General features: G+C 42.2%; 2 protein-coding genes across 4 annotated transcripts in view; one reads left to right on the forward strand and one right to left on the reverse strand.

The window, feature by feature from the left end:
- LOC118556862 (NLR family CARD domain-containing protein 3-like) overlaps positions 1-25896 on the reverse strand; it is a 353674-nt gene that overhangs the window by 77331 nt on the left and 250447 nt on the right. The gene's annotated exons all lie outside the window — the stretch shown is intronic.
- Positions 12847-25896, forward strand: part of LOC105923779 (NLR family CARD domain-containing protein 3) — a 45346-nt gene continuing 32296 nt past the window's right edge. For 2 of the 3 annotated variants that reach the window (XM_036125400.1, XM_036125402.1), the window contains exons 1-4: positions 12847-12916; positions 17160-17300; positions 22590-22825; positions 23350-25135. In XM_036125400.1, the coding sequence (XP_035981293.1) occupies positions 17179-17300; positions 22590-22825; positions 23350-25135 (2144 nt within the window). In that variant the 5' untranslated portion in view covers positions 12847-12916; positions 17160-17178. The remainder of the gene's footprint in view (positions 12917-17159; positions 17301-22589; positions 22826-23349; positions 25136-25896) is intronic. The other variant, XM_036125401.1, reaches the window with a different exon arrangement.

The raw sequence follows: 25896 nt of genomic DNA on the forward strand, positions 1-25896 counted from the left end.
CACACTCAGCTTCAGTCACTCATTCCCTTTGTGAGCCTGATAGCTGTCTCTTTGGTACAGTTTGCTTTATGTAGCAGGTAGGGGTTGGCGATATATCGAATATACTCAATGTAACCCGAGTTTTCCTCGGCGCAATATTGAAAATGGCTTTATCGCGACCATCGCGTGCAAATTTTCATGGCAAGATTGAGCCGTTGTAGTTAATTCACTGTGAGTTTAGTTTCTCACACATGCTGTGAACGCATCATTCGTTCCGCCTCCAAGCCAGAAAGCGCTCTGGCGCAAACACACAACAACGAACCCGTGCGATTACTTTTGTTGACGAGACAGCGAGAACTATGGCCACAGCGGGCGTTTCAGGGCGTGGTTTGGATTTCACAAGAAGGAGGTTGAACAAAATGCAGTAATTTGCAAAACATGCCGTAACACCATTGCCACAAAAGGTAGCAGTAGCAAAAATTTGTTCCACCTAAAAAGTCATCCAGTGCAACTCTTGTAAACTCCGCATGTCGATCCCCCACGCCCCCCAAACACCAAAGGAAACTTTAATTAAACCAACCCTAAAACTGTTTTTGCTAAATCCCATATGACAGAAAAAAAAAACATTTGTTTAAAATTTCCCAGCTCCTGAAGAACGGAAATATTTTTGAGATGCTCTGAATATGTAGCTGCGACTGGTCAGTTGATTTTATAGTCACAATACAAGCTTTTGTTTTTGGGATCGTCACATTTTTATTATACAGATTTTTATGTCTTAAGCACAAAATAGCACCTTTTATTTCAGGTTTATTTTGTGTCAGATTTTTCCTTGGTGTTCCTTTTGGCCGCTGGGATGTTCTGTTTTAAGGCCCAGTGTTGACCATGAAAGAGCTCTAATGTGACAATATTGTAACTTGTGAAAAGCTTCTATGAGCAGCTGTTGTTAAAAAATGGCTAAAATATAACATTTTAAATTAATTTTTATGTCGCAATCAATTTTTCAAACAAAAAAAATTTGACACATTTATATGAGATATGCCAATGCAACTTTAGGCACTATTTGGCTAAAAACATTTGTTATTCAAGGTTATTTGAACATATCGTGATATATATTGTGTATCAAGATATAGCCCAAAGATAACGTGATATTAGATTTTCTTCATATCATCCACCCCTAGTAGCAGGTATTCAAGCAATGTATTAAAATTCATAAACCATTTCATAAAGGTCATTTGTAGCACCAAACACATTTAACCACAGTTGTTAATCACTGTTTGTCTTTTAAAAAAAAACTCTTATTCTGACAGCCTGAGTCACAAATGTATAAACAATGTAAGAACAAATGCTCAGCTCATGTGGAGGGAGGGGCAATATTTTGTCTGATGGAAGCTAATGAATCTAGTTAGTTTTGGCCTTTAGCTGCAACACGGGACACAAACAAACTAAACAATCCTTACTGTTGATAGAAGGTGCAGTTAATGGAAAGCTGCTATCAGTCTCCTCCTTCACAAGGAGCTGCTCTCCTTCCTGACGGGCCCCGGGTTCCTCCTTTATGTGGAGGGGCTCTGACTCCTGCTGCTCCCCCTCAGGACTCTGTTCTTCAGGAGACTCTTCTTTAACATCTGCTGCCAACGCTGAAACACATTACATGCATTATGAACAACTAGATCTTTACAATGTTACAACCATGGTCTTTAGTGTCATTCTGCTGTGGAAATTCAATGTGATTATTCTGTTTAAAGCATTTAATAACTAATAATTAGTAGGTTCTTTATCTTTTTTAGCCAAGTAAGTTATCAGAGCAACTGTGGAAGTCCAAAAAGCTCAGAAAAATAATTCACCACAGTAACAAGTGGTGACAATAAACGATTCTTGATTCTATTATGGCAGGATTGGTTCTCCATAAACAGCCACAAGATAAATCAAAACACGTTGTTTGGAGGAAGTTTCCCAGGCAGGCGGACAAGGTAGCTAAGCTAGCATTAGCTCCCCCTATGCAGTGCTACAGGCTTAGCCAGTTTTCTGGGGAAACCCTGCAACGAGTTGTGATGAAGAGGAGGAATCCATCAGCTGCTGAAAACGGCTCCTAAACTTTAGCTCCATCCACACAGTTAGCATGAAGAAGGAAATCTCCAAACCTGATGGGTGCAGCAGAACTCTGGGCTGGAAAACATCCCCCATCATTGGTGTCTCCTCTGCTGCGTCCTGCCGCTCTTTGAGCTCCAGTCCTGCTTCCCTCCAGTTTCTCCGCTGTGCCTCCAGCTGCTGGACTTCTTTCCAGACTTCATCACCTGCAGCAGCTGCTGCTCTCTTCCAGCTTCACCGACACTCCCGCTTCTGGCCTCAAGCGCCGCTCAGCCAATCACGTCCCGAGCTGGTGGGCTGACTTTGTTTTGACCAATCAGCTTTCAGCAGCTGGATCCCGCGGAGGAACACATTCAGCCGTCATCATGTCGTTGACAACTGTCTGGACTACTTTGGCGAGCGCAAAGTTTAGAATCTATAGAAATTTTCTCTCTTAGTTTATTACAAATAGCGAGTATGCAGCAAAGACAGCAGACTAATACAAACTCTTTGTGTGACGTCTCACTTTTAGCCGTTGTGTCACTAGCTAGCCAGTTAGCCACCGTCAAGCTATTTTCATCCAGTAATAATATTGCTTCTTTTACATGAAAGTGACTAAGTTTGTATCTTGATCAAACCTGATCACGCTGAGCTGCTTCTGTAATAATCCGCGCTTCACGGAGGTTGTTGCCCAGCTGAATACTGTCGGTTAAATGTTATTTCTATTACAATTATCATCATAATTTTATCAATTATCATAAATGTGGGCTCATTTGATTTTTTTCTACCTCCCGCCAAGAAAATAATACATATTACACTTGGTATTGTAGCAACAACATTATAACAACAAGTAACACAATTATACCAAAAAGGGTTATTTTTGTTTCTAATACATTTATTTAAAAAAATTGAATATCCTAAAATAATTTATATTATTTATTTCCCACTTAAAACAGCTCAGTTTTAAAAACAAATAGAGGTATAACAAGTTTATTTTCGTTTTTAATACATTTCTTACAAAATGTTTAATGACCTAAAATAATTCATTTTATTTATTTTCCTCCTAAAACAAAGCGGTTTTATTTGCAGTAGAACAAAAGAGATAAAATAGATCTGATTGTCCAATATGTGATGAGTACTACTGTGACTTAATGCGGCTTCATAGCAGCAGTAGTGAATAAATCCTCATTTTAACTTCTTTAAACGCTTGAATGATTGTAAAAAGTGACAGAAATCCATAGAATGATTGTTTTATATTTCAGATGATATTTCTACCAGTAACATTGTGTTTCTCCTTGTCTCCTTCCAGATCATGTCTGTGTCTCCCTTGTTCCCAGAACTCCTCGGGGTGGACTCCTCATGGGGTGACTGAGGAGGCAGATAGGAGTGAGATGGTGGTGGCAGGGAGGGCCCGACGGAAGGAGGTGGTTGTGGAGGTGTAGCGGAAAAAGCAGGCCATGCTCCAGGAGGCCCAGAGGAGCGCTAACTCTGGATGTTTGAAGGTGAAGTTCGGTGACTTCAAGGGCAGCTCCATGAAGGAGGTGTAGGAGGAGCCTAGAGAGGAGGCCCAGGCTCTCTGCATCTCCCTGAAAACGGCAAAAGCCGAAGACAAGCTGGTGCTTCACCTGCTGGAAGCAGATAATTCCCAGTAGGCACCAAAAATTATTTCTCCATCCAAACTCAGTAACTATGGTGATTTTTATTTAGCATTTGTCGTATTTAAAAAGTATTTCTAAAAACAAACTCTTGTTGACAGCTGCATCGCCAAGTGTTCCTCTGCGTCTAAATGCGTTGCCTGGAGACAGCTCTTTACCTGTGATGAGCATCATTAACACACCTGCAGATACTGGATGTTGGTGACCTGCTCACCTCTCTATTATTTTACAGACGCTGATGATGATGATGATGATGATATTGATGATGATGATGGTGATAATGATGATGATGATGATGGTGATGATGATGATGTGATGGTGGTGATGATGATGATGATGATGATGATGATGATGATGATGATGATGATGATGATGATGATGATGATGATGATGATGATGATGATGATGATGGGGAGTCTTTAAGGAGGAAGACGACCAGGAGATGGTGGCTGCACTGCAAAAACATGACTAAAAATAAGTAAAGTTTTCTTGAAATGAGTGTATTTGTCCTTGATTTGAGCAGCAAGTTTAAATGATCTGCCAATGGAATAAGATTTTTGCACTTAAAATAGGAGCAACTCATCTCCATCATCTTATTTCAAGTGTAGTTTATCTAATTATCTTATTTTAGGTGTAAAAATACTCATTCCATTGGCATATCATCTTATTTACCTACTCAAATTAAGGACAAATACACTCAGTTCAAGAAATTTTTTACTTATTTTTAATTCAGTTTTTGCAGTGTGTGGCCTCACAAGCTGAGTAACAACTTTCTCAAGTGATGGAAATCCCAAACAAGGTTTTACAAACTAATGTGTGTTTAGAAGTATTTTTAAAATGAGCCAACATGTTCTTTTATTTCATTGACATAGAATTAGCTCTGATCCCATGTCAGTCTACACTCACTCTTCAAAGCTAAAAGGCTACTTTAAGGCGTCTGTGAACTTAGTTTCTGTCATTTTCTCCTGATCAGCGACTAAAGCTCCTTGTTGTTGTCTTACATGCCCCCCCCCCCCACCCCCCATGGATTAAGTGGCTGCACAATGTTGGACTTAGAGCTGCTCCTAGTGTTGCTGTTGCTTTGTTTCACACTTGGCTCATCCTAGCTCACTTTTCTTCTTGGATCTGACCTAATGGTGCATGGCTAAAGATCAGAATGCTGTTCACTGACTCCTTTCACAACTTCACCGCCTCCTCATCATGTTGCCTCTATCATAAACTGCTCCTGCTCCCCCCCCCCCCAAAGCCAAGTGTCTCCTGTCTGTGTACCCGGAGACGTCCTCTCTCGGCTGCCTAAGGTCAAGGTCAGAAGAACCTCTGTGTTTGGCTCTGTGCTCAAGATGGACTCCAGCAAAACGGTCCAGAAATGCTGTCTGTGTGTCTGTGGGCCAGGATCTGGTGTGGGTCCTCACAGCAGCAGAGGGCCGTGGACTGTGGCCCCTGGCAGCGGGTCTTCTGAGGCGCTACAGGGAGGCAGGAGTGGCAGCGCCTACAATGATGGATGTGGACAGAGACTGCTGCAGCCCACATGGACAGTGGCAGGCCAGGGCCATGTTTGCAGAGTGGAATGAGCTTCAAGTGCGCCTGGACATCTGGCTCTTCCTGCGGCGTTTAGCAGCAGGAGTCATCAGGAGGCTCATCAGCTCTATGCCATCTTCATGGCTCCACTCTCCAGATAAAGTCTTCATCTTCTTTGTTATTTACTAACTAAGAATTTTCACCTTCATCTAAAACTGCTAGCAAAGGAACAGGCCTGCGCTATTTTCATGTGTGAAGCTCCACGTAGGAGAGAATCTCATTAAAGTCAAAGGATTGGAGGAATAAATGTTGATTAGAGTAAATTAGTTAATGTTAGACTGAATGGGCTAAATGAGCATTTTTGTTGACTAAAGTCAGGGTAGAAGTAAAACAACTAAAACTAACTCCAAGTTGTTTCTGTCTAAAGTGTAACAGAGAACATGAACTCTGTCCAGGAGCGTCTCTGAGCTGATCCAGGAGATGTTGCTGCTCTTCGGCTGGCCCAACAGGGGCAGCTTCTGGCCCCAGGAGTGTTTCCAGTCTCTGAGAAGGCCCTGGACCAGAAGATCAGCAGGAAGGAGTTGGCTCTGCACCTCCGTAAGAGGCCTAGAGGAGGAGAGGAGACCTCCAGGAGGACCAAGGCACTGATTGATGAGATGGACAGTGAGAAGAGGAGGGAGACTCTGGGAGGACCACTGGTGGACCATGATCTGAAGACAGGGACACAGAAGAAGGGTGGTGTTGACCTCTGCTGCTAGCACTGTGCTGGTGGCTCCACCTCCTTGGAGTCCTTCCACCTCCACCTAAATGGCTGATTCTCTCTGTAATGTTGTTGTTGTAAACGCAGAGAGTGAAAGTCATCTTCTTGGTTTCACCTGCAGGAAGTAGTGCTAGCGACGGCCACTTCCAGGCCCACCTCCTGGAAGGTGTGATGCTGGAACCAGGACCGCATGGAGGAAGCAGTGAGAGGAAACTCTGAGCTGAGGATCTACAGCAGCGCTGAGAGGGAGGCCATGGAGCCACTCAGCTGCAACATCTTCCAGAGAACCTTGGAGGAGCTACCAGCCTCCTTGGAGACGCAGGAAGATGATTAATGTTAACTCAGACGTGTTGACAGGAGAATAAACTGGGACAGAGGTTTCTCTGGACATGCATCCATGGTTTGCTGATGCCGACGTCTTTCCACCAACCAACACTGACATGCAGCGCTAAAAGGAATCCTCCATTCTAAAAGGACAGAAACAGCAGCAACACATTTAGTGGGAAAATATGTTTTTATTCTTCCTGATGAATAATTGTTGTCACAAACAAAGTCTAAAGCAGGTCAGAGACTGAAAGACCCTGCAGTGTTTTCTTCTATTTCAAATACGTTCATTCTTGGTTCACTTTAAAACTTTAAAGCAGTAGAAAGTACAGATAGCTGCATCAAAGTGTAGCCATGTAGTATCATCACTTTCTACTTCCACTTTTTACTTTGCTACTTTCCACCACTATGGAGTGCATGTCTGAATCCTTCCTTAGTTCACAGTCTTGACTAATAATGTGGATTGTGCTTTGGATCTGCGTTCTTTTCCAGGGGAGCTTCTTGGGATGGAGGACCTTTACAGTCAGTCTGTTCACTCGCTGACCCTCATAGAGAAGCAAGAGGAAGAGGATGGGCTGGTGGAGCTGATGGATGATGAAGGCTTTGTGGAGGAGGAAGCTGAGGACCTGAGCGTGGCCGTCCTCTATGATCCAGAACACAGCAGCGTCCTGCAGGCCTTCAGCCCCTCTTCCTCTGCACCATCCACATCCAGCCAAGGATCTCTACATCAGCACCTCAGCCACAGTCCTCTGCCCTCTCCTGTGCCGTCTCCCCTGCAGCGCTCTGTCCAGCCTCCTCTGCCTCCTCTACAGCCTCCTACTGTGCAGCGCCCTGCTGATCCTCCTCTGCAGCCACCCCTGCAGCGCCCTGTCCAGCCAAGTGGAGCCTCTGGTCCTGCAACATCAGCTGGGTCCAGCGTTGCAGACCAGGCCCCTGTGAGTAGACACATTAGCTGCAGTGCTACATTATTCCTGCTTTAACTCGCAGATTTTACTGCTGCAATGGATTCTGCTTTTTAATACTTCCTTGCAGGCTGCAGTCCTCAGACCTGATGGCATCCCAGGCTGGGATAAGGTGCAGGATTTGGCCGAGTACCTGGTGTCCCTGCGTCAGGCGCTCTACCTGGACAAGCAGCAGGTCAGAGGTCATCCGCCTGTGGACCGCTCTTCCTGATGGAGACCAGAGGATTTATTATGAGCCCAGAAACCAAGCCAAGCTGGCCTTCGGCCGCTTTAAGGCCCCTAAGAACACGGCGTCACAGCGTCTGTGGAAAGCCTGAAGAGGAGCCTGATTGGTCCTCCAGGGGACCGGCTTAGTGGCCCAGCACCAGTCGCTTAGTTCAGGCCGTGTGCATCAAGTTGTGTTCGCTGCAAAAGTCTCCAGCTGAGAGGGATGGAGTCCAGCTTCCTGGGTGGAGCAAAGTGCTCAGTGACTACCAGCACATCCCAGACCTGGTGGTGGACTGCCACACCCTGATGGAGGCCACCTCTCTGCAGCTTTTCCTCAGTCAGAGGACTCTGACACAGTGCTAAGCACAATGTTTGTTTTTTACTGGGACATCTGAAAGAGAAGTATTGCAGTTGATTCTGATGATGACAGTTTTCTGATTGCAGCTTTAATAGAAGGGAGAGCAGCCAGGAGATAAGTGTCCTCACCCAGGGCCTTACTGCAGAAGACCACATGGCTTTGGCCAGCTCACAGCTGCCTCCTCTGCAGCAAATGCTGCATGAAGCTCCATCCACCTCAGGGCTCCAACATGAGTTTATCCTCTCAGCAAACAGAGCGGGACAGGCTCCTAAGCTGCAGCCAGGCAGACCACCTGCTAGTGCTGCAGTTGTGCAGCCCAGCAGCTCTGGGAAATAATCAGTCAATTTTTATCTGGGTGCAGATTTTTAATCCATCAACCTGTCAATTAAAATGTGACAGAAACTACATCTCTATTTTTCCAAGGTCTTCTGGTCTGAGAACCAGGATCTCTGTCTTTGAGGAGCAGAGTCTCCTCCACTGCTGCAGCACCAGAACTATTTTATCTGCAGGACGCAGGAAAGTGGAGCAATAAAAAGGTTAGATGGTTAAATGGCTGCAGAAGCTGGTTCTACTGCCTGAATCGGTTTTTCCTGCCTAAACCTTCAGCAGCAGATGTTGGGCTTCGGCTCTTTTTCTTCTCAGGGAGAGTTTGAGGAGCAGAGAACCAGGCTGGGAGCTGCTTCTGCCTCACTGAAGGGGACAAGTTCAACCACAGCTGAAGCTGCTGAAGCTAAATCTTTAGGTGGACTTTAGAGAATGTTTTCCTGAAGCAGAACATTCAGTCAGTTTGTTTTGTAATAAAGTCATTTTTAAAAACCCTTCAATCACGTCTTTTATGAAGCTAAAACTACCAAATGCTTTTTGATCATGATTGTAATCGGTTGAGTTCAGCATCTTAAACCTCGTCATCCTGTTGAAAAGTCATTTAATAGTAAATTAGACACAGATCTGTGGTTTTTGTAGTTTTTTCCTTGTATCTAACAGTAGTTCGGGTATTTCGGTGCTCAAATTTATTTTCTCCTGTTTTTTACTGTTTATATTCATGGAAAAACAAGTTTTCCCACCACACTGGACAGGAAGTCTTAGCAAGCCGTTTTGTGGCTCCTTTGATCACAGACATCATATACGTAGACGCGTCATAGGGCGCAGGTTCGCACGTCAACGTCACCGCCATATTGTATGTGGCAGAAAAAAGTTGAGTTCTGTTATTGTGAACGTGGATCAGAGAAGATGCCTCATTCCTGTGCTGCAATAAATACACACACACACACACACACGTATATATATATATATATATATATATATATATATATATATATATATATATATATATATATATATATATATTTGTGTGTGTATGTGTTATGAATATAAGAATCAATTTAGTAAATCTAAACATTGTGGTCTTCATTATTTCATAAAAACCGTTTCACATGTGAACCTTTAGGAACAGACTTTTTGGGTGAGTGTTAAAGAGGTTAAATTAATAATATGAGGGAAAAAAAGTCCTAGGTCAATAAAGTAAAAATAAACAAACAAACACAAAAGTGATAATGTTATGAGAAAAACGTCATATTATGAGAATTAAGAGGGAACATTTCCAGAATAGTCAGTTTGCAGAATTATTTCACTCCTGGAGTAATAGGGCCAGGTTAGATTATTTTAAATATTTTATTCTTTAGGAGAATAAATTCAGGAGAATGAAGCTAAAGGGATCCGAAAATAAATTAGTAATATTACAAAAACAAAAATACTACGAATACAAAGTATATTCAGAGATTAAAGTCCCTCTGATACTGTTTAAGTGACTGAGTAACTGCAGATTTGCCACATTTAAGATGGCGGACGCTCTGACGCATCGCAGCATAGGCAGAACCCGCCCAATAGACCCTTTTCACAGTGACGTCATGCAACTTCCGTTCTGCGGTGAAGCAGGGTATCTTTACTTCCGCTTTCTCCGCGAGCAGTGTTTTTACATAGGGATTTCACACAGTCCCTCACCAATCTACCCAAATTTCGTTTGGGAGACGTGCACAGACTGGTACAAAAGCTTCCGGCCACACCAGCCTCCAGACTCGACAAAGATGACAAGTTCTTTGTGGAACAATACCTTTTCGATTATGAAGGTAAGAGCTTTATCTTCTTAGCTCTGTTGTTAGCATAGATGCTAGGATAATGGTAGCTATGCTACCAACAGGACTTTTGTCATTTATTAGTTTTCTATTTCTCCATTATATTGCTACGCTAGCTTTATTGCTATATCAGCTATTCTGTTTCACAGCTTTTAGTCAATGAGTCACACCAGGGATATAGTTGATGTATAATGTTGAGCCTTTTCATACTTTGTTTTGGAACAGTGTCAATACTGTTGGCCACTTGGTCACAGCTCTATGAATAAAAATGAGGAGCCTCATTCCCTCCCGTTTTTTTTTTTTTTTTTTTTGTGTAGTATTTTACTGAGGTTGCAGACTTTGCAGTATCCCTCAAAGTTCCTCTGTGGGTTCAGTGTGTTTCTCAGTCTCGTCAGTAGATCTGGAGCCTCAATTAATAAAATAATTCTGCCCATTCCTGTTAAAACTGTGATAGTTTAGGACATCATAGACTGAGAAAGACGCTGTCAATAATGTTGCAAGCACACTGCATGCACACTAAAAATCAGTTCACTATAGTATTTATGGATTATGCTGCTGTCGGGGCAAACCCCTTGTGTCCTATACTGTTATTTTTCAGGAACTGACCAAAAAAACATGGATTTTAAAAAACTTCAGACATCACACTTCATATATTTTAGTTATTTATTACATAGATACTTCATAGCAGCTCTGTCCATTTTAGCTTTTACCTGTCCTGTTTATCCTGCTGCCTTGCTTCGGTTCCCCTCTGCCTTACAGAAGAGCCTGCTGCCGAGCTCTGGTGGGTTCTCCCCTGAACTGTCAATTCTCTGCCGAGCTGTGGACCCTGCTGCCTGTTCCTGGTTCCAAGAAGTCTCTCTCCGGTCCGTCAGCTCCTGCCAACACCATCACCCTGTTCCCGTGCAGTTCTACCTCACTGGTTACATCACCCTCCATCCCATCAAACCTTCAATAAAGACTTTCATTTTAAGTCCCTTGTGTGTGGTTCTGGGTTCATCCATAGACAAATTAGACTTAGACAACTTTATTTGTCATTATGTATGCACAGAGTGCGTACAGAACGAAATTCCGTTTGCATACAGCTTGAGAATTACAGTAAATTACAGCAGTGATTTAACAGTAAACAATTGAAATGTAAACAATGCAGGAGAAAGAGACAGTGTGCGATCACAGTGTACAGGTGAGTATTTTTAAAAACCATTTGTATGTGCAGAAATTAATTAATTTTTCAGATTAATTTCCTTTCATTAACAAATTGTTTTTGACAGCTCTAATAAAAATTTACATGGTGAGCCACTGAAATTATCTTGGGAATAGCTAAATAAACTTATAACTCAATTATCTTTAAGAAAGAAAGATGGAGTTTAATTTGTTAAAGACCACTTGCAGAAACATAGGTGTCCTCGGAAGAGAAGTGCTGACTGCAGGCGTAAGTGCTGCTGCGAAGGATTTTAAAATTTGGCCCCTCGTCTCTTCTTATTGCCGTCACCCAACGGGCTCCAGTCTCAGCATCAGCCGGGAAGTCATGAAAACTGAGATATGGAAAGGTTTTTTTGTTGTTCGAACACTGTGGGACACTGCAGTACCAGTTTCTCTGTGATTGAGCCATGCTTGGTGGATATGATGCTGCTGAGAGATGGACACAAGGGGAGAAAAAATAGATTAATTATAATACTTTTTAAAACCTTTATTTAACCAGATAAACTCCCATTGAGATTAAGATCTCTTTTTTTAAAGGTTGATCTGACTAAGGTCAGCAGCACGTGTCATTACTAATATAGTATAATAAAACAATTTCAGGCTTCTACTTAAAATATACAGTATTTTGCACAAAAACAAAAAAAAGTGCATTAATATAAGTGCAAATAATATTATGAACACAAGTACTGTCCAATAGACCCGCGGTAATTTTTTTTTGGGAATGAACAAAAAGATTCAAATGGAATAAGATCTTTTTAATTCAGTGACTGCAAATATATATAACATGTCACCATAATCAAGTAAGGGGAACAATGTAGCAGATAAATGTCTCTTTTTTTCACTCAGTGAACAAGATTTATTTCTATAATAGCAAAGCTACAGTAATAATTTTATAACATCTACATCAGATTAATGATAGGTAAAGTAAGCTAACAAGCTGCTCCATGGTAGCTTTGATCTTCATGTTACTGTCCCAATCAAAGCATCTTTATAACAGCAATGATCGCTACCAATACTAAGGAAAATAAAGATAGTCAATAAGACACGTTTAATATTGTGCTCTCAGTCTTACCTGATGAAATCACGCTGATTACTGATAGGTAAAAGTTTGGTAAGGTAAGCTAACAAGCTGCTGCCTGTTAGCTTTGATCTTCATGTTACTGTCCCGATCAAAGCATCTATATAACAGCAATGATCGCTACAAATACTAAGGAAAATAAAGATAGTCAATGCGACACATTGTGGTCTCAGTCTTACCTTATGAAATCGCGCTGATTATCAGTGAAACACGTCTTCACCTCCCGAATTTTCTATGTAAAAGCATGTAGCCGGAAGTAAAGATACCCTGCTCCGCTTCAAAACGGAAGTTGAGTGACGTCATGTGAAAAGGGTCTATGACGCGTCTACTCTTATATTATGTCTATGCCTTTGATAAGCTACATTTCCCAGCAGCCTTTGCAGCTTCCTGTGAAGGCTCATGGGAACTGTAGTTCAAATCTTCTGATAACTGGACCGTTTAAAATAGAAAAACTGAAGGTTTTCCTCCTTTCTTGTACTTTTCTTTCAGTCTATAAAATCTACCTTAGCTGTTAGCTGTAAATATTTATTACTATGCATCAAACTTTGACTCTGCTTCTGATAAAAACACAAGTCAGCCGATTTGCTGGGGGAACAGAAAGTGAAACTTTGCTGAACCTCAGACCAGGCTCCATGTTGAGACAGCAGGACGGAAATCTTGTCTCCGCTGGTTAACAGAGGTAAGTTAAGCCTTTTTTCCTGCGGGTCTCTCCTGGGTTTCTGGGGCCTTTAGACTTTCTACAGCTGACAGCTCAGTCTGCTGCAGACTCTGAGCTGACTGGAAGCTTCCTCTGAGACCCTCCCTGATCCTGGATCAGACCCGGACTCTGGTCCAAACCTTTGGTTCTGTTCACAAATGACCGGATTCTTTAAGTTTCACGGTAAAAGAAAACAACAAACTTTGAAAAACAGGTATGCTATTGATTATCCTGAAGAACTTTAAGTTTGGAACTTTAAGTTTCAACTCCACCTTGCCTGCAGTTATTCTCTCACCGATTTCACCTGCCTACTTATACCCTGTGTCGGGAGCGCGCTTTGCAGCCGTTCTCACGGCGCTTGTAATTGATTTCTCGGTAAAACAACTCCTATAATCACGTCAAGGTTGTAACATTTAGTTTAATCGGCAGCTGTTTACAAAATTGTAAAATTAAAATAAATAAACGCGGTCTTTCAGACATCTGAAATATCCATTATCTCCTCTCCTCCCCCGAAAACTTTGGGAAATAGCAAATGTTTCCAAATTCTCAAAAATTATGTGTGATAGCATTTAGTATACTAGAACTTTCCTTAATCCAGTAAACTATCATATTTTACATTACAACAGGATTTACAGGGAAGTCTGCACTCTCGTCTTTTCAGGAAGTCTTAGGCTGTTTCTCAAGTCACGAGAACGCGAGCGCGTTCTCGTGACTTGAGAAACAGCCATAATGTTTGTGTCCTGCTATCAACCATCCTCATTTTTCAGCAATGTAAAATCATAAATACACACTACGTGCTGGAATACTGTGTTTGGTGGCTTACTTTTATTTGTCAGGGTAAAGTGACAAAAGTTGGAAAAAGACAGATTATCTTGCCATTTAAAAGAACACAAAACAGCGTAAGAAGACCTCGTTTATTTATTTTTATTTTACAGTTTTGTAATCAGCTGCCGATTAAACTGAATGATTATAGGCAGTGTGCGATTTGCAAAAAAAACAGAGGGGGGGATCATTTCCTCCATTAATCACATAATGTCGACTCGAGATTAATTGCAAATTAATTGTATGTGTTATCCTTTTATTCCTGAAAGTGTAATAGCCTGTTTTGGCATTTTAATATGCAATTTTGCAATAAATGACACTAATAAAATACATGCTTGTACAAAAAATATTTTTATTTTGTTATTTTTCAAGCACTTTTGAGAATTGGAATGAAAACATCCTGGTGCCAAATGTTAAACTCTGGACTATAATGGCTAAATGACTAATCATGACGCCCTGATGTTTACACAATGTGTAAATAAATTTGGAAATAAATACCTTGCCGATATATTTTTTTGCCTCTTAAACAAAGATAGACATGGTATTAGGCATTAATAAAAATGTTACATTTCAATAAAGTCATACGTTTTATTGTTTGTTTTTTCACTCTCTCTCTCACACATCTAATTCTGAGCTTTCACACCAACAATAACTTCTTTGAATATTTTTGCTTGCTGTTTATATCCATATTCATACAGTTTAAGCCTGGAAAAAGGTTTTAAATTTCCAGGTCATTCCAGTCTTACACTTTGCTTGCAACTTGGCAGGAGCTTAATACCCAGAATGAGACTGTTTAGCAACTGTTTAGTAACTCCAGGTCCTTCGTTTGGCAACGTAATTCAGCCTTAATTTGTCAAATACAGAGAAAACAAATTAATAAGCATCAAAGTACGATTTATGGGTTGGGTTTCTGCAATGTTCTCAGCGTGTTAAAAACTTATATTCAGAACCAATGTCTGCTTAAAATGGTGATCTGCACCAAGTAATCTACTTTCAGCAGTTATCACCGGTTATTGCACCGTAAACTGCAGAAAATACGTGCAGAGTTGCTCTGTCTGCCTTTACTACCGTCGGCTCCTATGGCGGAGGGATATTTCAGCTGGATACAAAGTGTCTAGTGAAGGCAGGTCTCTTAATAACCGTTGTTTCGTCACTTATTTTAGAGCCCAAATAAGTGATTTCACTTTCAGAAACGTGCCCAAAAAAAACGCAACCCGTGACTCATGAAATTTAGAAGCGCTTTTAGAAAAAAGAAGCCCAAAGTCGCATGAAATGAAAAGCCTGTGCAACAGTGAGCGCGGGTCTGTTTTGCTACAGTCTCTAGCTCTCTTTAAACTACGGAAAGCGCCGAGGGTAAAAGAAACCTCAGTCCGGAGAGCGCGGTGGGGAAAAACATTAGTGAACGGTGTGTGTGTTTTGACGCGCGATTAACGCCGACAAAAAAATGTCGGCATTATGGTCTTACTCGTTAAAACTGACAGCCCTAATTTATATACGTTTTTAAATTCAGACCAGAGGGGGGGGGGGGGAGGAATGTATCCCCCCCAGGGATAAAACATGAATGACCAGAGGGGGGGACGTCACAAGCAGAGAGGGGGTAATCCCCCCCATCCCCCCGGCAAATCACACCCAGATTATAGGAGTTGTTTTACCAAGAAATCAATTAGAAGCGCCGTGAAAACGGCTGCAAAGCGCGCTCCCGAGACAGGGGGAACAGATTTTCACGGGGGAACAGAATTGCGCACAACACCGGCTTCAACCTGGCCTCAATAGTAAGACTGTTCCTATTTGCCTGTCCTCCATTATACACCTTTGCAATACAACCTTTTGAACTTTAACTTCATGTCTGGCTGAATACTGGGTTCACCTGAAGAGAATCATTACAACAAAAAACACTCAATAATATAAGTTCAGTAAAAAAAAAAAAAAAAAAATTCTGCAGCAAGTTCAAGGAGGAGGACGCTGAGTGAACAAAAGCCTTCTTGCCCAATTCAGTCTGAGCTAAAGGGACAGAAAGAAGCAACAAACTGTGTGTGTGAAAAAAGTTATACCACTCAACATTTCTCAGTGCCATTGCAGTACAGATACAGGCCGGCAGAAGTCCAGGTAATACCTGGTAAATAAAAGCTAACCAATGGGAATTCTTTGGAGCTGCCAAACCTGGCTATCCCACCCGTGGATATAAATCACAATGGCGTGTTGACATTTAGCAGTTTGTGATGAACCTCAGAGAGGAGAGACAGACAAAGTCAAGCATCTAAAGGCATTGTGGCAAAGCAATCATGTACAGAAGATCTCCATCGTCCAACATAGAAATAGAAGTTGCAGTGACAAGCTGCTTATTAGCAGCATATGAAAAACACAACTTATTTTGAATATAAAATCCCAACTTTAATTTAGAATCTTTTACCAGATTTCCTGCATGGGGTTTAAAAGTGAAGGAGTCATCAATCAAGATGTCCAGATGGTTATATGTGTGAACCAGCTCTATTTCCTTTCCTCCAGAGGAGAACATTGACATTTGAAGCGCCCTGGATCTGGAAAAATACATCAATTTAGTTAATCTGTATTAAGAACAAGTTTCCCATTGATTAAACAACATTGAAAAGTGACAAAGGCTTTCTGCAAAAGTTTAATGGTTTAGCAGGAATTGATCCAGTGCAATAAATAACTGTGTCATCCACATAGAAAATGCAAATCAGCATCAGATACATTCTGTTCCCACTCATTTAGCGTTAGAGTTGCGATAAATTCATGGTGCATTCAAACACACTTTGTTAACTAAACCATCACCAGGAGTACTTTCTATGTTACAGAAATGGTGAAGAGGTAATGGCAGCAGCAGCTTCATCTAGGAGAGAAACACTGAAACAAATCAGCTCTCTCTCTTTGAGCTTCATCTAAAAGGAACATTTTCTGCCTCACAGACTAAATGCAGCAGAACATTTTCGTCTGAAGGAGGTCTGGACCTGAGAGGTTTCAGAACTGCTGCTTTAACTGAAGGCTCTCTAACAGGAGCCGGCTCCAACATGTGAGCGGGCCGCTGTGTTCAGAACCAACACATCAAAACTTCAGAGGAAATGTTCCCTCCTTCATTCACTCTGGATGTTTCTACAGACCTGGAACATGATTCCAGTTTAGACCTGAAAAGGTTTCACACTCAGTTTTAGCGTCATTTTCTAAATAAACTAGATCTTCTCCAGATGGTTCTGAGGAGATCAGCCAGCAGACATCAGGAGATGCATGAAGTAGTGAAGGAGAAAACAATCCAGACCCAGATGGTACCTGTTGAACTCAGGTTCCTCTGGTCCTCTACACACATGATGGGAATCAGCTTTCTGCTTTACTGACATTGACTGGACCTGAATCACAGGGTACTGACTGGTTCTGGTTTCTCTCTCAGGCTGACTGAAGTCCAGAAGATGGAGGATTGTGATCTAAAGGTGGACAGAGCAGAACCTTCAGGATCCAGCTGTCCATCTATGAGGAGTGACCGGTCCAGAAAAAATCCTCCACACTTTAGTGCTGAACCTGGACCCTCAGAGTAAGAACCCAGTTTCTAACTGATCCATGTGACTCCACAGAGAGATAATATCTAGAATATTAACTGGTTGATCTATAGTGTCTCACTGGTTTGGACCTTGTTCAGCTTGTGGTTCTGCTGATGCATCAGGAGGTTGTCAATTCCAGATGCATCAGAAGAGCCACAAACATCCTCAAAGACTCCTCCCACCCAGCTCATCACCTGTTCAGACTGGTGCCTTCAAACAGCGTTACCGGCCCATGAAAGCCAGAACTTCCTGGATGTAACATAGTTTTTATCCATGGGCCATCAGAGCTGTCAGTTGAGACCAGTAATAATTCCTGCTGATGTTGTTTTCAGGGACAAATATCAGGTCCAGTATGAAATCGTACTGGGAACTTTTTTTGACTAGAGCAGCATTTGATGCTGCTATAATCATCATTCCTTGTTGCTGCTGCTATCATCATTCCTTGTTGCTGCTAGACTCCACCATGCTGCTGAAGTGTAGAGCTACAGGGAGAGTCGTCTGCATTGTCCATGGCTTTGCAGCAATCCCTCATACTGAGCAAGCATGAAGCGACAGTGGAAAGAAAAACTCCCCATTAACGGGAAGAAAAAACCTCCAGCAGAACCGGGCTCAGTATGAACGGTCATCTGCCTCGACCGACTGGGGTTACAGAAGACAGAACAGAGACACAACAAGAGAGACAAAAAAGCACAGAAGCACACATTGATCCAGTAATCTGTTCTACATTAGATGGTAGTAGCGGGTGAGCCGTCTTCCGTGGATGATGTCACAGTTAACAGAACGCCAGACCAGGTGTACCTACTATGAAGATAAAAGAGAGAGAGCAAAAAGTTAAAAGCTGAAATTATGACAAGCAATGCATAACTGGAGAACCGTAGAAATCAGTAGTGAAAATAATATAGGCCCTGGTGTCCTCCAGTAGCGTAAGCCTATAGCAGCATAACTATAGAGGTAGCTCAGGGTAACATGAGCCACTCTAGTTATAAGCTTTGTCACAAAGGAAAGTTTTAAGATTAGTCTTAAAAGTAGACTGGGTGTCTGCCTCACGGACCAAAACTGGGAGTTGGTTCCACAGGAGAGGAGCCTGATGGCTAAAGGATCTGCCTCCCATTCTACTTTTAGAGACTCTAGGAACCACCAGCAGACCTGCAGTCTGAGAGTGAAGTGCTCTGTTAGGAACATACGGGGTAATCAGAGCTCTGATATATGATGGAGCTTGATTATTAAGGGCTTTATACGTTAGAAGAAGAATTTTAAATTCTACTCTTGATTTAACAGGAAGCCAATGAAGGGAAGCTAAAATTGGAGAAATATGAACCCTCTTGTTGATTTTCTGCATTTGCTGCAGTATTTTGGATCAGCTGAAGGCTTTGAACTGCATTTTGTGGACTTCCTGATAGTAAAGAATTACAATAGTCCAGCCTTGAAGTAACAAATGCATGGACCAGTTTTTCAGCATCACTCCTGGACAGAATGTTTCTAATTTTGGCGATATTCCTGAGGTGAAAAAATGAAACTCTGGAAACCTGTTTAATATGGGATTTAAATGACATGTCTTGGTCAAAAATAACACCAAGCACTTTTTTACTTTATTACCAGAGGCCAAGTTAATGCCATCCAGATTAAGTGATTGATTAAGAAGTTTATTTTTTGAGGACTCTGGTCCAAAGATTACAACTTCTGTCTTGCAGGAAATTTAAAGTCATCCAGCTTTTGATGTCATCAAGACATGACTGCAGTCAAAGTAACTGATTGGATTCATCAGGATTTATGGATAAATATAGCTGACTGTCATCAGCATAACAGTGGAAATTAATCCCATGCTGCCTGATAATTTTGCCAATCTGAAACATATATGTAGTAAAGAGAATGGCATACCGCGCATGTGACGTCACCGACTCAAGAGCAACGCCCCTTTTGCCGCTTAGGTAGGGCATACAGGTAGAGAACGCCCGTAGCAACCAGCTATTACATGCACAACAGAACCAGCGATATGACCGACTTTGCAGCCGTTAAACTTTCCCAAGACGATGTTCCAGACGCACGGATTACTGGTCGCACTGTCGAAGAACACACCAACCTTCAGCTCAAACGATGGCTTGAGTGTCGAGGGCTTAAAAAAACGGAAAACGGGCCGAGTTGATCGAACGGTAAGCTTTGTTTTTTTTTTTTTCCTGCGCGGCGGTCATGGCGTCGTCGGCCGTTTTTTTGTTTGTAATCACCGTCCAGGGATCGGTATATGTTTAATGTTTGTCTTATTTGAAATGTTTTTGAGTAAGCTATCCTGGTAGCAGGGTATCAAGTTAGCGCCTGCTACCATGATAGCCTATATGCTATCATGGTAGCAGGCGCTTCAATATTTACATGTCGGCCACCAAAATACTCTTACCTGTTCACTACTTGATGTCGCTGGAATTGGGTCAGGATGTTCTTCGGTTGTGCCCTTTCCTCCAACAAAATGCTTGCTACATATGTACGTGAATTTGGTAACTTTTTCCGGGTTGAACTGTTGTGTAGGCCGACCGCACCGGTGTACCAAGCGCACACATTTCTCCTTGGCAGTCTTGAAGAAAACATCCTTCATATGCGACCGATCAGTGTACCTCGAGTTGCTGTTGCACGTTCCATAGCAACAATGTTTAAAAACCATGGTTTTAGATTTGGAAAAAGCAGTCGTTTACCGAGTAAAACCAAGGGTAACGCACGTCTCTTTTACAGCGAAACAGCGGCGGACTATGCAAGCTTGCCCTACTGCGTACCACGTGATGTGACGTCATCGTGACGTTACGTTTCTAAAAATAGCTCGCTCGCGGTACGCCATTGGTCCAAGGACTGAACCCTGTGGTATTCCACAAGTGACCCTAGAGTTTGAAGAAGATTTATTATTAACATGAACAAACTGGAATCTGTCCTCAAGACTTAATGCAACCTGCTGGGTTATAGAGGAAACTTTTTGACCAATCTGTATGATCTGATTGAATTTGACTTTGCCTTGAGATGACATGTTTCATGAATTGGCGCTATATAAATAAAATTGAATAATAAAGCTCTGTTGTTCCACATCAGCATCAAACTGATAACCAACAGGTTCAGAGTCAGTTTCTCTGCTTCAAGCTTGATAAATCCCAGAAGTTGTTCAGATTGTGAACTAAATGATCCGGGATAAAGACTCACTGGGTCATAAATCAGCAGAATGGTTCCTTTCAGCAGGTGGAACCGGGTTTTAGAAGCAGCCCTCACTGCAGCGTGCTCCTTGGTGTCTTCGTGCACACAGTCCTACCTGTGAAGCTGCAGGTTGATTCCATTCAGAGCTATATCATGTTGCTCAGAAAGCAAAACTCACACAGCAGCTGTTCATTCTGCAGCTCTGTGGCATCTCTTCCTTTACTTTCCATCAACTCAGATTTCCTCCCAACATTAAACCAACTTTAATGTCTCCCTGCCTCTGATTTTGAATCTGTTCTCATCAAGTTGGACCTTTTAATTCTTTTTCTTCTGATAAACTCTTCCTCTGGAAATGAAGGAACCGATTTGTGTCTTTGCGTCACTTTAACATCCTGCTCTTATGAAAATCCACCATAAATTGTTACTAAGACAGAAAACTGCACCAATTTAATAATAAACTTAGAAACAAACTGATTTAAATGCATTAGAGCTGAACAATATATTAGAAAATGTTGTCACAAGTCATCACAAGTCATTAAGAAGCTACATTTCTGCTACTTTTTTCCACCAGCTGGAAAGACTAATTATCTGAATTCTGTTTGATATGAAACTAGTTCAGAAAGGCGTGAAAAAGGTTTAGTTATTAGTTTAATTATTGGGTGGCTCAACTTTTTGAGTAAATGCTCCATTTGCATAGGTTCTGATTCTTTATGTGATTGAACCAGGGTCTGGTTCCTGGTCTTGACCCATTTCCTGCAGATCTTCCCCTGCTCTCTCCATCCTCATGTCAGATTTTATTGGCCATTAGTGTCAAAACACTATAAACAGATGTTTTATTAACAGTTAACCTCCAGTGTAACACCTGAATAATACATTTTATTTATAGTTGATTGATTTGGACATTTTGGTAACTTTTATGGTTCTTGGTACCGGTTCTGAACCCAAAACATTTATGTAAAATATAAATGTCCTTTAAAAAGTTTGTAAACTTTTATTTTTGACACTAATATTGTACAGTAGATATATTATTTAAACAGTCTAAACCAGGGGTGTAAAACATACGGCCCGCGGAAGCTCTCTCTCTCCCCCCCCCCCCCCCCCCCCCGCCCCGCCAGTGTCCTGTCTGGCAATGTGGCAATAAGAATTGTTGTCTTAATGCCAAAAAGAGCTCATCAGATTTGATTTTCACAAGTGGAGCAGTACTACTTTTGCCATAGTGCTCCGCGTGATTTATGAATGTGAATAGTTTTATTATGATTCATGTGGGAAATATCTCAAATGATATGGACACTACAATGGGAAAGTAGGATAGGAAAGGAAGAACAAGAAGAAAAAAAACAAAAGGTGAAAGAAAGAGGAGAAAAAAGGAAGAGAATGATAAAACAATTATTGAAAAAAAAACATGTACTTTGTTTAATTGAAAATATACAGTTCCTATATTGTCCACGAGGGGCGCTGTGTTTTAATTAGCAGATTAAGCTTCAGGTGTGGAAAAATTTAAATAATTTCTTAATTTTTATCTGTTTGATGTATTTTGTCATGTAGGACAGTGTTTTTAAGTTCCAAAAAATGTGAATAAATGTTTTTTCAACATTGTATAATCACTGTGATCTGTTCTTATGCATAATGCACAAGTAAATGTTTAACTGAGTAAAAGTATTGTTGAAATTGCACATACTTTTCTTAAAAACGCTGAGGTTATTCATAATATATTGTGTAAAAGTGAAATTAATTTAATATAAAAATCAACAACAAGTCCACATTTATTAGTTCTATTTAATCTTGCAACGAGTTTACTCATGTGGCCCTCTTGAGATCAGATTAAGCTGTATGTGGCCCCAAACCAAAATGAGTTTGACATCCCTGGTCTAAACAATTTAACATGCCTATTTAGTACTTACTAACTCCTATAACAAAAACAACAAAAAAAGATCTATCATGACAGCAAATATAGGTTAAACTTCAAAGCAGACATCATCAATATTCTGAAGTTCTGTTCTGACCCAGCTTCTGGTGTGCTCTTTGTGGTGGACCTTCATTAACATCTCCAGTTTCAGGAGGACAGGCCCACCCTGTTGGTAGTGAACTGTTTCAGTGATGAAGAAATGTCTTCACAGACAGAGGAAGAGGAGCAGCGTTGGTGTGGAGGAGCAGAGGTCCTGCTGTGCTTTGTGTCAGAAGGTCCTGATGGACCTGGTCTCTACCAGCTGTGGGCACTGGTTCTGCAGACAGTGCATCACGTCATACGGGGTCCAGTCTGCTCCATCAGGACCCTCCTCCTGCCCCCAGTGTGGGAAAAGACCCAGAAGAGGATCTGGACTGCTGGCAGCCAATCAGAGCAGCTGTGCTCCAGGTGAGACTGAACATCTGAGTGAGAAAAGCATCTGAAATGTGAACACTACCTGATTCAATAGCTGTTTCTCTGGCAGATTAGAGAATTCCCTCCAGATTTCCTTCATTAAGGCTGGAAATGCTGCCAGGAAACATTTTCTGTCTCTCTGCCTCTTCTGTAGCTGCTGTGTTTGTGGGAGAAGGTCAGATAGAACCAGAGAAATTAGGACTATGGTGACCTGATGCTAAAGAGTTCATGTTGCTGAAAGCTGCTGCATGTTTCTGTCAGCATTTCTTCATCTGATCTGCTTTGTGAATCAGATCCTGACAGTGAACAGATACTGGCCACAAAGCAGAGGCAGAAATCTGCTGTCTGACCATCTAACAAGATTCTGGTTCTAAGGATGGATCCCATTGGTTAGCATCACATCATGTGAACTAAGAGACCTTCTAATGATGACACCTCCTGATGTTCCAGATGTTTCTGCTCCAACTTCATCACTAAATCAGGTTTTTCCTTCAGTTGTCTTTTCTTCTCTGTTCCAGCAGATGTTGGTCTGCAGGAGGTTCTAGAGGAACATAAGATCAGTCTGAGGAGGAGATGTGAACGTGTGACTGAAGGAAGTGATGAACCAGGAAGTAGAACCCTCCTCAACAAGATCTACACTGATCTCTACATCACAGAGGGACAGAGTGAAGAGGTTAATACCCAACATGAGGTGAAGCAGCTGGAGAGAGCTTCCCAGATCCAGAACCTCCATGACTCTCCAATCAGGTGCCACGACATCTTTAAAGCCTCACCTGACCAACATGAACCCATCAGAGTGGTTCTGACCAACGGCGTCGCTGGTGTTGGAAAAACCTTCTCTGTGCAGAAGTTCACTCTGGACTGGGCCGAGGGCTTGGAGAACCAAGATGTCCGTGTGGTGGTTCTGCTGTCGTTCAGGGAGCTGAACCTGATCAGAGGTGAGCAGCACAGTCTTCTCACGCTGCTCCATGTTTTCCATCCAACCCTCCAGAAGCTCCCAGCAGAGCAGCTGGGTCGCCAGAAACTTCTCTTCATCTTTGACGGCCTGGATGAAAGCAGACATTCTCTGGACTTCAAGCACAGTCGGCTGGTTTCTGACATCAAACAGAAGTCATCAGTCGACGTTCTACTGACAAACCTCATCAAGGGGAACCTGCTTCCCTCGGCTCTGGTCTGGATCACCTCCAGACCTGCAGCGGCCAATCAGATCCCTCCTTCATGTGTTGCCAGGGTAACAGAAGTACGAGGCTTCACCGACGCCCAGAAGGAGGAGTACTTCAGGAGGAGGTTCAGTGATGAAGAGCTGTCCAGCAGAATCATCTCCCACATCAAGACCTCCAGGAGCCTCCACATCATGTGTGGAATCCCAGTCTTCTGCTGGATCACTGCTACGGTTCTGGAGAACATGTTGACCACAGAGCAGAGAGGAGAGCTGCCCAAGACCATGACTGACATGTACTCTCACTTCCTGCTGGTCCAGACCAGGAGGAAGAAGAAGTACCATCAAGGACATGAGAGGAGTCCACAGGAGCTGATGGAGGCTGACAGGGAAGTTCTCCTGAAGCTGGGGAGGCTGGCGTTGGAAAATCTGGAGAAAGGAAACATTATGTTCTACCAAGAAGACCTGCAGCAGTGTGGTCTGGATGTCACAGATGCCTCGGTGTACTCAGGAGTTTGTACAGAGATCTTCAAGAGAGAGAGCGTGATCTTCCAGAAAGCAGTCTACTGCTTTGTTCATCTGAGCATTCAGGAGTTTCTGGCTGCAGTCTACATGTTCCACTGCTTCACCAGCAGGAACACACTGGTGATGGAGAACTTTCTGGGGGAAGATTACATAGAATACATTTGTTACTCTCTGGAGGAATTCCTAAAGAGAATCATGGAGAAATCCCTTAGAAGTGAAAATGGACACTTGGACCTGTTTGCTCGCTTCCTTCATGGCCTCTCTGTGGAGTCCAACCAGAGACTCTTAGGAGGCCTGCTGGGTCAGACAGAGAACAGTCCAGAAACCATCCAGGGAGTCATCAACAACCTGAAGAAGATGAACAATGATGATATCTCTCCTGACAGAAGCATCAACATCTTACACTGTCTAATGGAGATGAAGGACCTCTCAGTTTATCAGGAGATCCAACAGTTCCTGAAATCAGAGAAGGAGCTCTCTTTGTTCCAGTGCTCAGCTTTGGCCTACATGCTGCAGATGTCAGAGGAGGTTCTGGATGAGTTGGACCTGGAGAAGTACAACACATCAGCAGCAGGACGACAGAGACTGGTTCCAGCTGTGAGGAACTGCAGAAAGGCTCGGTGAGTCCAGATGTCTTCACTGACTGATGCTGACTCAGCATTATTGCCGTCCGGTTTATTCTTCATTATTCCGTCGGTTCTGGATGTTTTTGGACCTTTAACTTCTTCCTTCATACTTTGGACAATTTCAACCATTCAGATTTCTAAATCTTCAGCTCATTCAGGTCAGCGCTGCTGCAGCTTTTGGTATTTAGAGATTTTTACCTTTTTGAAAGATACAATCATCCAGAGACACATTTTAAACATTAATTAGCTCTTCACTCATTGGGCTGTTACCCCATAATTTGGAGAAAATCACTCTTTAGGTCAGGGCTGTTGAACTGATGGTCTGTGGGCCACTTCTGGTCTGCATGTGATGGTAATCTGCCCGGTAAATGACTTTGAGAAACATTGTGTGAAAAACAGCCCAGATGAGCGGCATGGTTGAACAGCCTTGGTTTGTATGCTGTTCAGTTACTAACCTCTAAGTCATAGGTTAGCTTTCATTGTTCTCTGAAACAGTCCACAACTATGTTTGTCTCCCAGTTGCTACGACTGTCACTAACATCTTCAACCCTTGGAGTATCCCCCCCTGCTGTGTAAAGCTACATAGGTGAGCACACAAGAAGAGACATTTGGCTTTATTTGCACTTCAACCATTGGTTAACAAACAGTTGTCTGAAGGCAGGCAGGTTTCTTAAGCTGACTGCAGAACAGAGGATGTCACCAAACAGAACAGACACGGAACTCATGGTGCAGAACTGTCTCTGTCTAAATCCGCC

This window comes from Fundulus heteroclitus, chromosome 21 (genome assembly GCF_011125445.2).
Source record: "Fundulus heteroclitus isolate FHET01 chromosome 21, MU-UCD_Fhet_4.1, whole genome shotgun sequence".
In the NCBI taxonomy this organism is placed as follows: Eukaryota; Metazoa; Chordata; class Actinopteri; order Cyprinodontiformes; family Fundulidae; genus Fundulus; species Fundulus heteroclitus.